The 14,124-nt window shown below is 35.9% G+C and overlaps 3 protein-coding genes across 4 annotated transcripts; all 3 read right to left on the bottom strand.

Annotated features, from left to right (window-relative positions):
* Positions 1-35: 35 nt before the first annotated feature.
* Positions 36-2,302, bottom strand: LOC114525452 (Golgi-associated plant pathogenesis-related protein 1-like). Its single transcript, XM_028546810.1, has 7 exons — positions 2,104-2,302; positions 1,954-2,029; positions 1,490-1,534; positions 1,120-1,329; positions 616-894; positions 239-433; positions 36-155 (listed from the first exon to the last, which is right to left on the bottom strand). The coding sequence occupies exons 1-6, from the start codon at positions 2,107-2,109 to the stop codon at positions 240-242; spliced, it is 810 nt and encodes a 269-aa protein (XP_028402611.1). The 5' UTR covers positions 2,110-2,302; the 3' UTR covers positions 36-155; position 239.
* Positions 2,303-3,036: 734 nt separating this feature from the next.
* Positions 3,037-7,355, bottom strand: LOC114525519 (signal peptidase complex catalytic subunit SEC11A-like). 2 transcript variants are annotated; one of them, XM_028546899.1, is made up of 9 exons: positions 7,001-7,321; positions 6,840-6,896; positions 6,307-6,609; positions 4,619-6,184; positions 4,165-4,274; positions 3,829-3,978; positions 3,563-3,682; positions 3,431-3,488; positions 3,037-3,317 (listed from the first exon to the last, which is right to left on the bottom strand). In XM_028546899.1, exons 4-9 carry the CDS (start codon positions 4,667-4,669, stop codon positions 3,267-3,269), a joined length of 540 nt encoding a protein of 179 aa, XP_028402700.1. In that variant the 5' UTR covers positions 4,670-6,184; positions 6,307-6,609; positions 6,840-6,896; positions 7,001-7,321; the 3' UTR covers positions 3,037-3,266. The 2 variants fall into 2 exon arrangements, with proteins under 2 accessions (XP_028402700.1, XP_028402699.1); XM_028546898.1 differs by lacking the exons at positions 3,037-3,317; positions 3,431-3,488; positions 3,563-3,682; positions 3,829-3,978; positions 4,165-4,274 and having other exon boundaries at positions 4,414-6,184; positions 7,001-7,355.
* Positions 7,356-7,473: 118 nt separating this feature from the next.
* Positions 7,474-13,873, bottom strand: LOC114525548 (dTDP-glucose 4,6-dehydratase-like). The gene is made up of 14 exons (XM_028546930.1): positions 13,562-13,873; positions 12,387-12,448; positions 11,958-12,014; positions 11,067-11,121; positions 10,337-10,422; positions 9,961-10,074; positions 9,679-9,770; positions 9,351-9,412; positions 9,131-9,183; positions 8,791-8,917; positions 8,519-8,604; positions 8,258-8,371; positions 8,084-8,185; positions 7,474-7,980 (listed from the first exon to the last, which is right to left on the bottom strand). The coding sequence occupies exons 1-14, from the start codon at positions 13,593-13,595 to the stop codon at positions 7,921-7,923; spliced, it is 1,104 nt and encodes a 367-aa protein (XP_028402731.1). The 5' UTR covers positions 13,596-13,873; the 3' UTR covers positions 7,474-7,920.
* Between the last annotated feature and the right edge of the window lie 251 nt (positions 13,874-14,124).

The following is a 14,124-nucleotide window of genomic DNA, read 5'->3' on the forward strand; positions in this document are numbered from 1 at the left end:
TCATGACCGTTTTATTCAACAGAATTACAGTGTTTTTAACATGACATGACAATGTCAGTACAAACGTAACTAAAATGAAGTATAATATTAATTATTGCTGGATGTATGATTAAGTAAATATGATCTTTTTGTGGAACCGTCATGAGTAAATGTACCTAAAATAAAATACAATTTTAATCATTGCTGTATGCATTATTAAGTAGGTACAATGGAACCGTCAGTTGTCAGATTCACTCACATTATTTGCTGGGTTTAAAACACCACTCTCTACCCTCTCGGTCGTAGTGGGAAACTGAAGGCTCCGATAGAAACACGTCGTCATAGCAACATCCTTTCTTCAGGCATTCGTCAGGAACAACGTAAGGAGCTTGTAGTCGTTGCAGATTTTTATCACAAGGCTCTCGCTCCGACGACCGCGCACGACATTTAGACGCTTAAAAATATGACCAGCAACAGGAAGAAAATTAGACACAACGAGAGCTTGTATAATGAACAATTAGTTTCATGAGCAAAAATATAGAAATAGGTCTGATTCCAAGCCGAATTATAGCGCTAAACTTGAAAGCTTTTGCAGGAGAATCTAAACCACTGAAGTTGAGCAATTTTTACCCATACCTGGCTCCTTTTTTGGCATCACCTGACCGACAGCAAGTTCGAAATAATTCATATGAGCGTGGCTAGCTGGGTAGTAGTGGACAGTTACGTAGGTACCATGACCAGGTATTATATTGATACCACACCCGATCTTCTGGGTATTTTTCCATACGACTGCCTGAAAATGTCCGACTGTTTTACGATCATTGCTTTTCCCAGTCTGATAATTGTAGTCGTTTTTTATTTCAGAGTACCAACTTCTCACAGCCCCTTTAACGGCGGTTTCAACTTGATTCATGCCTGCAGGAGTTAACGAAAAACATGTCAAGAAAAAAAAGGAAGACTACAAAAAGATTTCTCATCAACATCGTCGTTGTATGTCGTCGTCTGTCGTCAGACGTCGCTGCCAGTCGCCGCCATCATTATTATACAATTATCGTCGATTCATCGTCAACAATTATACCATATTTATTAGTTATAACAAAAATTTGAAACCATGTATAACAAGACAATTGAATACCATACCTGGCCAGTCTCCACCTTTCCAAGAAATATTCTCAGTATATTTATCCGTCCATTGTGAATGATGCATAGTTCTAGTTTTGGCTTGTTGATCCGTCCATCGCTGAGCTGACTTGGCCAGCTCAGAATCGCAATGCAATGGTGGTGAATTGTGTAAACTACGGTAGTAATTATGCATCTTTAGGCACGCCAATTGACATTGTGGATTACAAGCTTTGAGAAAAGATGTAGAGAATAAAATATTTTTTACATGGTACCTATACATAGTTTACCCATCTACCCATCATGGACCTATACATAGTTTACATTCCCATAGTTTTGAAGCTATACAGTATACATTCCCAAAAATACTAGTTTTAACTACAATACTTACCTAATCCTTGTCCACAGCTGCCGATATTTTTCCACGATTCTTCCGCTTTGGTAAATAAACAAATGAAAATGTAAACACAGTTCTAATACGTATAATCAGAGATGTAAGCAGTTCTTCTTGTCCTTCAAATTTTCCAACATGTACACGTCATGCACAAGCCATTGATTTATATAAATTACTTTATTTTCAAAATAGTTTTCATTTCTCCAAATGCCAAGAAATTCGTGAAAAGAGAATATCACAAGTAAACACTTGTGAGTAAAATGGCTGCCTTGGGCACTTGAGATAGACATTTGCCCATAGTTTATATCTATGATATTATGCACTAGCTAGCTTTAATGGCAGGCAAACAACGTGGCCCATAACTCACTTCCCTTCCTAGGATACAACCTCATCTATATTTATCGGTTATGAGCTTAATCCTGCACTTAGTCTTAAAAGAAAGTGCGGGAGCCAAAACGAACCTGAAGAAGCATTCACGGCCAAACGCAATGCCAACAGTAGGATGAATAGGATGCAATTGGCAATGACAGAAAAAACCTGGGAAAAATTCAATTAAGATGCTGTGTATCCATACAATGTAAACGATAAAACGAATGGTAGAAATTACATACATTCATATTGTCCTGATATACTCGAGTCCAAAGATTCGAGATAGGCCGTCTTGTCTTATTCTTTCGGCAAAAATGAACAAATTAAAGCGATTGTTAACGATCTACCCCCAAGCCAAAGTTTCAAGCAATTAAAATTTTATATCAACGGAATTTTATTGTTTCATTACACGCCTCAGGCTCTGGTCTTTCACACTCGTGTGAGTCGTGTCAACTTTTCATTTTGAAAACGTTCGATGTATACAGTAAGGCTTAGTAAATCATGCTTGTATCAGTTTGTATATATCTCAAGCAAACGGACCCTTTAAATTTTTTTTAATAAAATGGAAGCCGGGATACTGTTTTTGATAAGATATAAAATTAAAATGAACAACAATCAGGGTGAATACCACTCTAACAATGCCACAGCAGGTAATCGTTTTTAGAGATTAATTATTATCACTTCAATATACGCAAAAGAGACAGAGCAGGAAATATATTGTTTCGAACTTTCTTTCTTGTCACGACTTATTCACTGTGCTTATTCTCATGTCGATGCCTGTGTTGCGCACTTGTAAATCAATGAATAAAATCTTCTTCTTTAAATATTCATTGCCATTCTCATCGCGTTACGTCGCAAGGGAAAACCAGCCTATGGGCTAAATTTGTCATTTTTGCTGTACAGTAATCTTTGTAACCGAACATGTAAATATACTGTAAAGAAGTTATACTGTAAAGTTTCAGATGTAGCTAAATTAGTTCATGACCATTATTCTAACCCATTTTAGCCCTATATCCACTGCTTACAATAACAGATTTACACGTGACCATTGACGTGGCAGAATAATTTAAAAAACTACCGCCATTTTTTTGAAAAAGAATATTTCTTTTACATCCAGGACCACTGGACCAGGGGCAACCTTCAGAGAAATCATCAGACGATCACATTTACATACCAACAGCTTTATTTTGAACATCCTTTTAAATACAAAAGTGAAGGCTAAAAACAATTCCATTTTAGTCTTCCAGAGTTTAGACTCGTAAAGGGCCTGTAATAATGTGGCTGAAATAAAATGGAATGCCTTCATCACTTTGTCAAGCATAATTCCCCTACCAACTTGTATCATATACACGTATATGCCTGTCTAAAACATAAATTATCATAATTTTTCTATTCCCAAGCTTCCTTATTCTCGATGTATGAGTACAAACAGACCAAGACCTACTAGAACAAAATACTGCAAAAAAAGTAAAGAAAAAACAATGAATATTTCAGAAGTTGAAGGAATGGTATTTTGATTATATTCTACTATAAGGGAATGCATATAAAAATTATAGTGTTGAAATTTACCTTAAATTTAGGATAGTCATTCATTACAATTGTGACCATTCCTATATATGGTAAAAACCTGGAAAAACAACAAGGAGATATTTAAACATCAGGCTTCATTTTATGATAAAGACTCAATAATTTCATACTCACCCTCTAGCTCTGCCCACGACATCTTTCTTTCGTAACCATAATTGACCTTGAGCATATAAGCCTCGATCATCAACAGAATTATTATCGCCTTTTGTTAGGAATATAATGCTACCATCCTCTCTGTGAAATAAATTGTTCTCTTTAAAAATGTGTTCGCATAATAATCAAACAAACATAAATTTTACAGTTTATTGTTTTGCAGTTATTGAACCATGGTTGAGAAAATGAAGAAGAACCTCAATTCAACGGAATTCATGAAGTCTTACTTTTCGTGAAGTTTGATGACTCTATGGACAATAGGAATTTCTCTTCCTTCAACTTTAAACACAACAATTTCTCCAACTCGAATGGGATCTTCCTTGTAGTTTGTTAAAAATAACAGATCTCCTCGCTGAAATGCTGGTTCCATACTACCACTGTGTGATGCAGTAGAAATATGGTCACATATATGGTAAAACACGCACATGGTAATGCATGCACCTATACTAATAGCAATGCACTAGTATTAAGTATTTACACTGATGTCAGGTGTAATACACTCAGGTAACAACTATATGCAACAATCAACTGTGAATACAAAGGACCGTCAGCGGTCAGCACACCTTAGTACAACCACAATGGGACTCTCACTGCCAGTTACAACCATCAGGCCTTTCCATATCATGAGAGCAGATGACACAATCATACCAAAATTCAGTACTTGATAATACAGCTACAATAATAAAAGTTAATTTCTTCATAAAAAAAATAGTCCTTACAATGAAAACACCTGCACAAGATGTACATTTTGATTTTATAAAGAAAAAAGTGCGACCTCAACCTTTCAAAATTGCTATAAATAATGAGGCCTATATATTTCTAATGAAATTAACTTGTTCGAACATTTTTTTTATTGCCATGAGAATGATTAAATATTGTTTATTATATTTTATACAGTCTATTATTGACATTAATCTATCCTTGCCAATACAAGCAGTCTGCACACGTTGCGTTTATACACATTAAATTTCCTTCAAAGCCTGCAAATAAATTATCCTTTTATCAAGCTCTGCATACCTGCCGTTTATTCATGCGCCTAACATCGTCAAACCAAGACGCAATGTCCATTATTTCAGCAAATATATTAGATAAATTCCCAGTAGTTAATTACATATATATGATGGTTTGTTTTGAAGCACGTTTTCACGATTTGTGACGTGTTATACGCATAAAGAAGTAAGTACACTCCGCTGACCCATTGCAATCGAGGACGCTTTAGGATTTGTTTACAATCAGCAGGTTTGTTTACATTTTCAGTAACCCAATCAGAATCAGAATGCATAAATTTTGACAACTTCCAGTAAAAAAGTACATTATCTACCATTTTACACGAGGTATTAAAAATTTAGGCATTCTGATTGCCTTTGACCATAGCTTTGACTAAAAATAGAACAAATATGCCGATCAGTTTAAAACGAAAATACCCCTATTTAGTTGGAAAACTAAAAGAAAAAATTTGCTGGAAGTAATTTTTATAGCAGTTTCCTAAACGTTTATCATTGTGTAAATAAACTTATTAAGCAATGACTTTTATACAATCTAAAACAGGGTTTCCAACTTGGAGTTTCGCTTTTGACCGGAGCTGGACGAGGGGTTTGGCACAGGTTTGTTTCCAGGATCAACGAACGATACACGGCCTTTTTCTTTGCTATGAGACGGAAGAGTTGACGGTGGCGGTGGGAATATATCTCCGACGGGAGGATATTTCCCGGGACTTCGGTCAACCGGAGATCTGTTTATCTGATTTTTTGGTTGAACTGGTGAAAACGCAGTCGGTTTATGGATGATGGGGGACAGGTTTCTTCGCTCATTTGTTCTTGAGGCTGCAGAATGGAAGTCCAGAGGTGGTAGCAGTGGTGGTGAGGGGATACTTGGTGATGAATGTCTGGAATTAGATTGCTTGAAATTTGTTGGTGGTAAGGGAGGTGGCGTAGGGATATTTTGGGGATGTTGTATAAATGGATTTGATTGGCTTGGTGACATAGGACTTCGATATGATTTAGGATCCTTTGCGAGAGGCAAATTGCTTGGTGACGGGGTATTTGAACCACTTGATCTATGCTTTACAGGCAAGTCAGTAGGAGGATGTGGTCTGTTGGGTGATAAATGATGGTTTGGAGAATGAGGTAAGCTCATGCTTGAGTTTGGATCTTCGACCTCGTTTGGATGCTTCCTGGAGAAATGGTAATGTTCTGGGGGTAATTCCTCTTCTTCATCATGTGTGCATAATTGGTGGCCATGCTTTGCGTGACGACGAGGTTTGTATCCGACCAACTTAATGCCATCTCCCTCGTGACAAACGTAAAACGCATTAGAAGTGTTAGAAGCGACGGATAGTGTCGGAGATAAGGGAGGACGCGGAACAGGGTCCTCGGATCCACAGGTTGGTGGTTCGACCGCAATATCCGGCGGGGATCGTAAATCTGATTTCTCATTGCAAGAAACATCAGGATGGTCAGTTCCTTTGTTCGGGGTTGGAACTCTTGTTTGACAACCCTTACACTGAAATTTCTCAACGGGCTGTGCCATTTTAAGAATAATTTCAGGGTAAATCAATTCGTAGCCAGTAAGGTAGCCATATATCTATATTGGTATAATAATATAAATATTAAACCCTCGAATGTGCAATCCTCAAAGCTTTATCACAAATTACTTTTTCAGTTTCATCTCAGTATCATCTAGAGAATATTTAAATGTCTACTCACGCTTTCAATCCCACAGTACACCTTGATGTGAGTCAAAAGAGTCTCAATTCCCAGCAATATTGACAATATAGCGATTATTACCCAGGCTCCACTATAGTTCATGGCGCTCATATACGCTGTCTCCGACAGTGGCTGATCTTTACCAAAAGCTGCGCTTGGCTTCAACATCAGATAATCAATATCACTCGAATGCGAATAATGCGAAGACTTTGCTGCGTATTTCTTCCAGTCAGGACCTTCCACAATGATAACAAATATGGCGAGGTTCACGCAGATGAGGTCGAAGCAGATACACAGTTTTAGCTAAAACATTTCAAGAAGATAACTCGACATACAATTATGTAATTACCAGGCTTTTTAGGTGCATTAGGTGAAACGAGAGAGGACGCTAAATAAATCTCGAGGGAATGCAAAGCTCTTGGAATTTATGGCGAAATTAAGACGGCGTGGAAATATGGAATGTGTACTTGCATTGTTTATTACCTGTTTTTCAAACTACCTTAGATTCTACTATAATACATAATTATACCCACCAAAAAGTTGAATTGAAAAATAAGGAATAGCACCGAGATGATGGCAAGAAACACAAACTATAAAGTTTAAGAAATAAAATTCAGAAATATAGAAGTTGAACAGCAGAACTTTATAAGGCAAGGCAAACAAACAAACAAACAGGAATAGTGGCAGAACTTACAGGAATTCCAGCCCAATAATGAACTTGGTCCTGGCGGTACATCGTTTCTTGATGGTCTGCGATTTCAATGTCTCCATTTTCAAATAATGTTCCACATAAGAGTAAAATGATCCCGAAAATGAGAAATATTGCCGCGTAATACTTCAGCGATGTTTTATGCTCTGGGTACAATTTCATGCTGTTGTGATATATTGAGTGTTTCCCTCTTCCAAATGATTTGTACTAATATTCTTGTAAATCTCTTTGGATTGTACTGTCACAGCTTTTAAAGTATAATTTCGTTAAATTTTTCCCTTTTTTCTTTTCAGGCAATAATATAATTGTAAATATCGAACCGAATGAAGCTGTGTTTGAAGATTCCCGAAGCGTTTTATGCTAAACAACCTGTTTTGTGCAGGTTGTGGTGCATTTTTAGTAAACATGTTATTTCATTGATATTTTTGCACATGTTGTTTGAATCGACTTGTGTCACGAGCGATTTTTTGCAGCATTTATTCTTCATAGCAAATTTTACATCCTTTAGTTTGCATTTTGGGACATATATTACTTTATCCCATGGATCCAATGCATCAAAACGCGAAAATACAAAATCAACGAATAAACCTTACCAAAAAATGGTATTGATATAATGACTGTGATAGTCATCATTGTGAGGTAAATAAAGTTAATTGACTACAAAAGTATGAACGTAATAAACAGTCTAATAGTCCCATGTCTCCCTATATAGCTTCTCCCTATAGTCTCATGTCCTCTTTGTATAGCTGAAATAGGGCGTTTTATTACGTAGAAGTAGTACTTTATACCACGCCGAAGCAAGATATTGCAATTGATTACTTTCAAAAACGATCGTTTCTTTTAAGTCAATATATTCTTCTATAATTCATTTAGCAATGCATATATCTCAAAGCCAAACGGCTGGATTAATTCATTTCTGCCAGAGAGGGTGGAAACAAGCCAAGCTTCACGTAATCTTCCAGAACCTTTGAGAAACGAAAATCACCTGTGTAAACGGTTGCAAGTTTTCCTAATATAATTTCTTTGAAATGGATAAAAAGGCAATAAGGCATATATATATATACTTACCTCTTTCAGGTTTCCAGTTGTTGGTTGTCTATGTTCACAATTAAATCCTGTTCCCTCCAGCTTGCTACCATCTAATGAAAGATGTTTCTCATACAGCAGTTCCTACAAAATATGTCAGTACCACTGTTAGTCTGATGAAAAAAAACCCCCAAAACATTAAATTATAACCATTACCTGATCCAAATATGGACTAAGTGGCGTATTTTCAATGCCATCACGTTGGCAAGCCTCTGACCAAGGTTCCAAATGTTTCTCATTGGATTCATCCACAATATCAGTCATATTCAGCTGAATTGAGGATAATAAAAATATATAATTTTCACTCGCGATTATTCAATTTATACGAGGCGTGAAATTGATTGAAAGAAGTTGATATATATAAGTATATAAGATATATAAGTTTTAAGTAACATACTGTATATGTAGCACACTTACGCGAGCGAAGTTTGATATAATTGTACCATGATAGTCGTGCTCAATTCCCAGCAACTGGCAAACAAGATCAGAGATTATACCTTGAGCTAGCGAAAAAAACACATAATTATTGTAACGCTTGTACTGTATATTGATATGTGCTTCAGTAGTTCTCTATGACTTTGGTCATTTTAGTTTTAAATCAGGTCTAATTGCATTATTCGGCTTATATATGTAAGTATTTTCTAACTATATCTTTGGTTCAACAATATTTTGTATATTTTATCCCTCACTTGTTTCGCCATTATCGACAAGATTATAAATCTCCCCGGCAGCACCATGTTCAGTCAAATGCCACAACGCTCGACATACGTCATCAACATGCACTGTATTCATTCGTAAATCCTTCGTCCATAGCAACTACAAATGGGTATTGCTCAGTTTTCATTTTAAAAGTAAGTCACTGACAACAGTCACAGGATTGGGAAGCAATAAAATATATGATAATAAAGTGGGGAACTTGGTTTTGAAAAAACTGGACTAATTCATGTGTTTGGTTAAGTCGACCAATCACATGTAACCACAACAGGGGTATTTCGCATTATACGTAACATGCATATATATGCAACATACCTTCATTTTTTCTCCTAACTGCTTATACACAGCGCCAATAATAATTCTCGGTGCTAAATCATCGTACAGAATACAGTTAGAAATACTAACCATGCATACAACATATTTAAGAGCATGTGGTGCATGACTGTCCATGCTTTACATCGCCGTGAAAAAAAGTACAGTACAAAATTACAATTTTTGCACAATTGTGAGTGATGTATTGCAGGAATTAACTTACTTAATCCTTGTTTATCTCCCAAACCATACACTATGCCAGGCCTAACGATCACGTAATTTAATCTACAACGAAGAGTTCGAGCTATAATCTTTAGTACTAGGAAAGGAACGACTCTGACAGTTAACAAGCACATATATAGCTAGGCTGCATGCGGTAGAATAGCGAGTTCAGAATTGAATTGACCACTACCACTACCACTACAGTATCTTTTCCATCGAGAGAACAGAAACGAATCGAATGCGATACGTCCATCATATTAACCAATGACGGGCGATCTTAACTTCGCTGATATCAGGGGAGGTAAACGCGAGTTTGTATATGTACATACCCATCGACACTTGCCAATTCTTCTTCCACTACCATCTTGTATTTTGCTTGAAGCGTCCAAGGAGACAGCTTGCTGTTTTCCACACTTCCTTTCTATAATGGAATATGAAGAAAATAGCATGAAAAAATTTAAATCCTGCATCGCAAATTGGGAGAAAGTGTTTTATTCCCCTTATTCCCATTCTTCTATTGCACAATAGCAAAAATTAAACGGAATGCGTTTGACATCTTTTCACCAAAACGTCCGATTCAATTTTGATTATGATTAACTTAATTAAACTACCTTATCCCCAGCATAGATTTGACCTGTGGAAACTTCAATGAATCTCTTTACGTTGGATTTCGCAGCCTGCCTGGCACAATTCAATGACAATTTCACAACACCTTCTTTATATACCTAAAAATCAGTTGTATATATCATAGTTGTATATTCATTCCCTTCATTGGTACTGTCAAATTCAGCTAGGTAGTCAGCGAGGTCATAAAATTATAATCGACAGTATTCATTGGCCTAGTAACTAGTGTTTTGGGATTGGGAGTGGAGGTAGTTCTACAAAAGAGCTCAGTATTTCTCGTTATACCCTAGTAAAATCCGGATTTTTGTTAAGGGATCTTGCAGAAAAAAAGGTATACGTACGCTGCAGACTAGAATTACACACCTCTTCACTTTGTCCATACTTAGTCTCAGCAGCTAAGTTGATGCAATAGTCAAACGAGGCCTCCGCGAATGCTTTTTCCGCCGATGCTGTAAAAGATAGCACAAAATTGGTTGAGCAGCTGTAGGCTATATATAGATTATATTGTGCGTGCAGTAAAGCCGAAACTGAAAAAAAAACACTCTTCAAAAGTGTCAATAATCAGTGGGTAGCTAAATTGGGTAGCTATATTGTTGCTAGGATTGTTATTTACTGATTACCACGCAAAGCTACAGCACTTTTTATCAAAACAATAGGACATATAATTTGATGTACATGGCCTACTTAAAATATTTGTCATTTTGGCAACGGCACTATAGGAATATTGCCATTGGTTGTTTTTTTTCCGGATTTTTTTTTCATATTTCTTTTACGCGAAAAGACTGGAGAGAGAGAGAGGTAAAAGTGGCGGGAATATTGGCGGCCGGAATGAACACGCCACCCGCGGAGCCGCAGTTTTTGAGATTTGTGTGTTGTGAAAAGAAAGAGAAATATATCCGGAAATACATCCGAAATTCGAGGCATGCTTGGTCACAAGAGAAGCGATTTTAAAGCGTAAGTAATACTCATTTGAAAATAACGACCAGGAGTGTTTTTAAAGTCCAAAATATTATCATATTTTATGTAACTATTTTGACTTGGTAATGAGTATATAAACATGGATTTTCACCGTTAAAAAGTGCATGTTACACACCTTCATGAACAAGATTGGCACTTTTAAATTCCACAACATTGTTTTCAAAGGCTTTCTGAAAATAAATATGTTATTTATCCTCAAATTTAATTGAGCGTACAAGAGAATAGCTAACAGAATAGATGGGAATTGAACCTGCTCCCATAAGTCTGCATTTTTGGCTTGTTTTTCCCATGATATGAATAGAGGATTCAAGGTCGAAGACACCCTCCCAAAAACACTCAGAATAACACCAAAGTTATTTGATGTTAGTCTGTCCTGGATGTTTTGTTTTGAAAGCTAGAAAATGCACTTAACTATGATAAGGGCCAACATCTTTACCAAGGCTCAAATTTAAGTCAGAATTTTCGAATGAAAGATTATAAAAATCTAAATATTCTCCTGACATGCAAACCAGAAAATTGAACTTTTATATTGTAATTTTATCATATTTGTATTGGTTATATTATGGATTATTCTTAATACAATTTGTGATATAATTTTGATCATCTAATGTATATACCTTGACCATGTTGTTTACACCAATTTCCTATCACATTTCTTAATAAATTTTTTGCATCTTGAAAATGGTAGATGGTAGTCCTTACATTTTTATTTCCGGGCTTACTGTATAAATGGGTCTGCAGTGCAGGCTAGGGGGATGGTCCTCTTCCAACTGACCCGAGCATTCTGTATGGCCTCCCTCAGTATGATGGAATGGTAGCAATGGTTTGCCAAAACAGTAAGTATTCAAACACATAACCTGTTTTATCACATATTAGTTTTAGTGTCTTTACCATGGTGTAATTTCACCATAGGGTAGAAGCAAAAACTAGCAAGTGAATAAGGTTGGAACTAAGGAAGAATTCTTGCAGTGAGGCATTAGGACCGTAACTTATTAATACAAAGTACCTTATGTCTCTCATTTAGCCATGCAGTCTGTGGTGGTACTTTGTCAACAGCTCTTATCTAAAAGAAAAAATAACATAACCATTAATCAGAGCAAATGTAGCCTTTCCCTTTTCCCTTGCTTGATATACTGCAAGTTGATTGTTTAGTAAAAAGAATGTTTAATTAATACAATTGTTTGCTTTTACATCAACCCAAAGAGTATTTATAGATGATCATGATTTAACTAACTATGTATAGTTAACTTTTATATTACTATAAGTCACAAGCCAATATCACCCTCACCAATGACAGCTTATTGAGAAAATAAATGGTTGAATATTCCCTTAGGCAAGACTTTTGTAAATAAATTTGATGTTACAAATGGACCTTGTAGTTTGCCATGCAAACAACAATGGGGGTTGAAAGTAAATTTGCCATATTTTTATATACCTTGGAACATAGGTCACTTTCAACAAGGTATGTCACCAAATTTCTGCCAATGAAACCAAGCCCTGAACATGGTAAGAAATAGGGAAATAAGAGAGTTTATTGTTGATGCTACATAACAGTATGATTCTTTCAAATACTGGTTGGGCTAAAAGCATTTAATCTATTTATATATGCAAAAAGGAAACAAAGCCAGCAAAATTCAAGTTCTTTGATGACGTAAATCCTGAGTGTCCAATATCTAGTCTATGGCACAAAAAAGTTTTGTTTAAATGTTAGTCTTGACTGACATTTTGAACAAGCAAATAGGGATAATGGTATTTTATGATGGAGTTGTTTATGTACAAACATTCCTGGACTAAACTGGACCAAAATCTAATTAGTTAAGTGTCACATATATGTACTTATAGCCTTCTTTGTCACAGCTATTTCAAGAGATTGGAAAATTGATGATCACTTTTAGCACCCACTACAGGCTCTGCAGCAGATATTAGAATTAAAATTACTAATTATTGAAGAGAAATGAGTCACACACATCTATAAGCTGATTGTTGGTTCTAGAATGCGTATTCGTCTTTTCGTCATCTTCAAATTATTTATTTATAAACTTTGATAGTATACGAAGCGATTAGCGCTATATATTGAGCCTAAGATGATAATTGGTTACATAGTAATTTGCTACATGTTCCATAATCATTTTGTGGTCTGATTATGAATACAAAAATCTTGCGTTTCCTGTTTTGCAACTTTTGCTGTCAAACTTTCCAGCTGCGAATAGAAGCCATCGTCTTGACAATTAGAATAACATTTCTTTACCATTAGAATTGGAAAAAACGATGTGTATAATTACATATTCTTTATTTAGACACGCGTGTTGTTAATATTTACTCTCCTGCGAAGCTAAAATTCAACATGTTTTTCAAAAGGTCAACTTAAAAGCGGGCTCTGACAGATACAGTACTAACAATGTTACCAAAACCTAGCTTAATCTCAAGCTCTATGACTATGTATTGTTGTTATAGACTTTATTGAATAAGTATATTAAAATATATTTGATGAACGTGGTACTACACTCACGCCAAAATTTGCATACAAAGTCTCTTAATTTTAGCTTTAGTACGGCCAAAACTCTAAATATTCCCTATTTTTAAACAAATAAATACTTTTTTAACACCTACCTCCCAATATAACAACGCTCGGCTTTCCAGACATGTCGAATTGGAAATTGATATTCAGTAGGAATGTTAATTGTTGTCACAACCTTGTCGAAGCGAGCGTGTGGCAACTCACGACACACAATACACAAGTGTGAACAACTTCAAGCTTCGGTGCTATTTCCAATCGAAGTCCCTCAAATTCCGCTCGAATGTGCCTACGATTTTATTCTTGAGGTTATGTTTAATTCTCTTTTGTTGTTGATGTTAGGTTTTATTTCAGTATTATTCTGATAGTGCTGTGTATGCTACTGAAGTGCCCGGTAGCTTGCTTCGCAGACTTTAGACAGGAAGTGTGCATCTAATAAATATTTGGAATGCTGATGAGGAAGGGGGAGGGGGTCGGTTGATTCGGTGTTGAAGTGAGTCTAAAATTACCTGTTTGGAGATAGTTCAAGTACAAACAAAGTCAGGCGTGTCTTTTTTAATGCACTCACACAAACGTGCTTCTTAATATTCGAATTTAGATTGAGTGTACTGTTTTGGTTAATATGAATGACATAAATCAGAAATTCAAAAACAAAACA

This window comes from Dendronephthya gigantea, unplaced genomic scaffold (assembly GCF_004324835.1).
Source record: "Dendronephthya gigantea isolate DGI-Jeju-01 unplaced genomic scaffold, DenGig_1.0 000034F, whole genome shotgun sequence".
NCBI lineage: Eukaryota > Metazoa > Cnidaria > Anthozoa > Malacalcyonacea > Nephtheidae > Dendronephthya > Dendronephthya gigantea.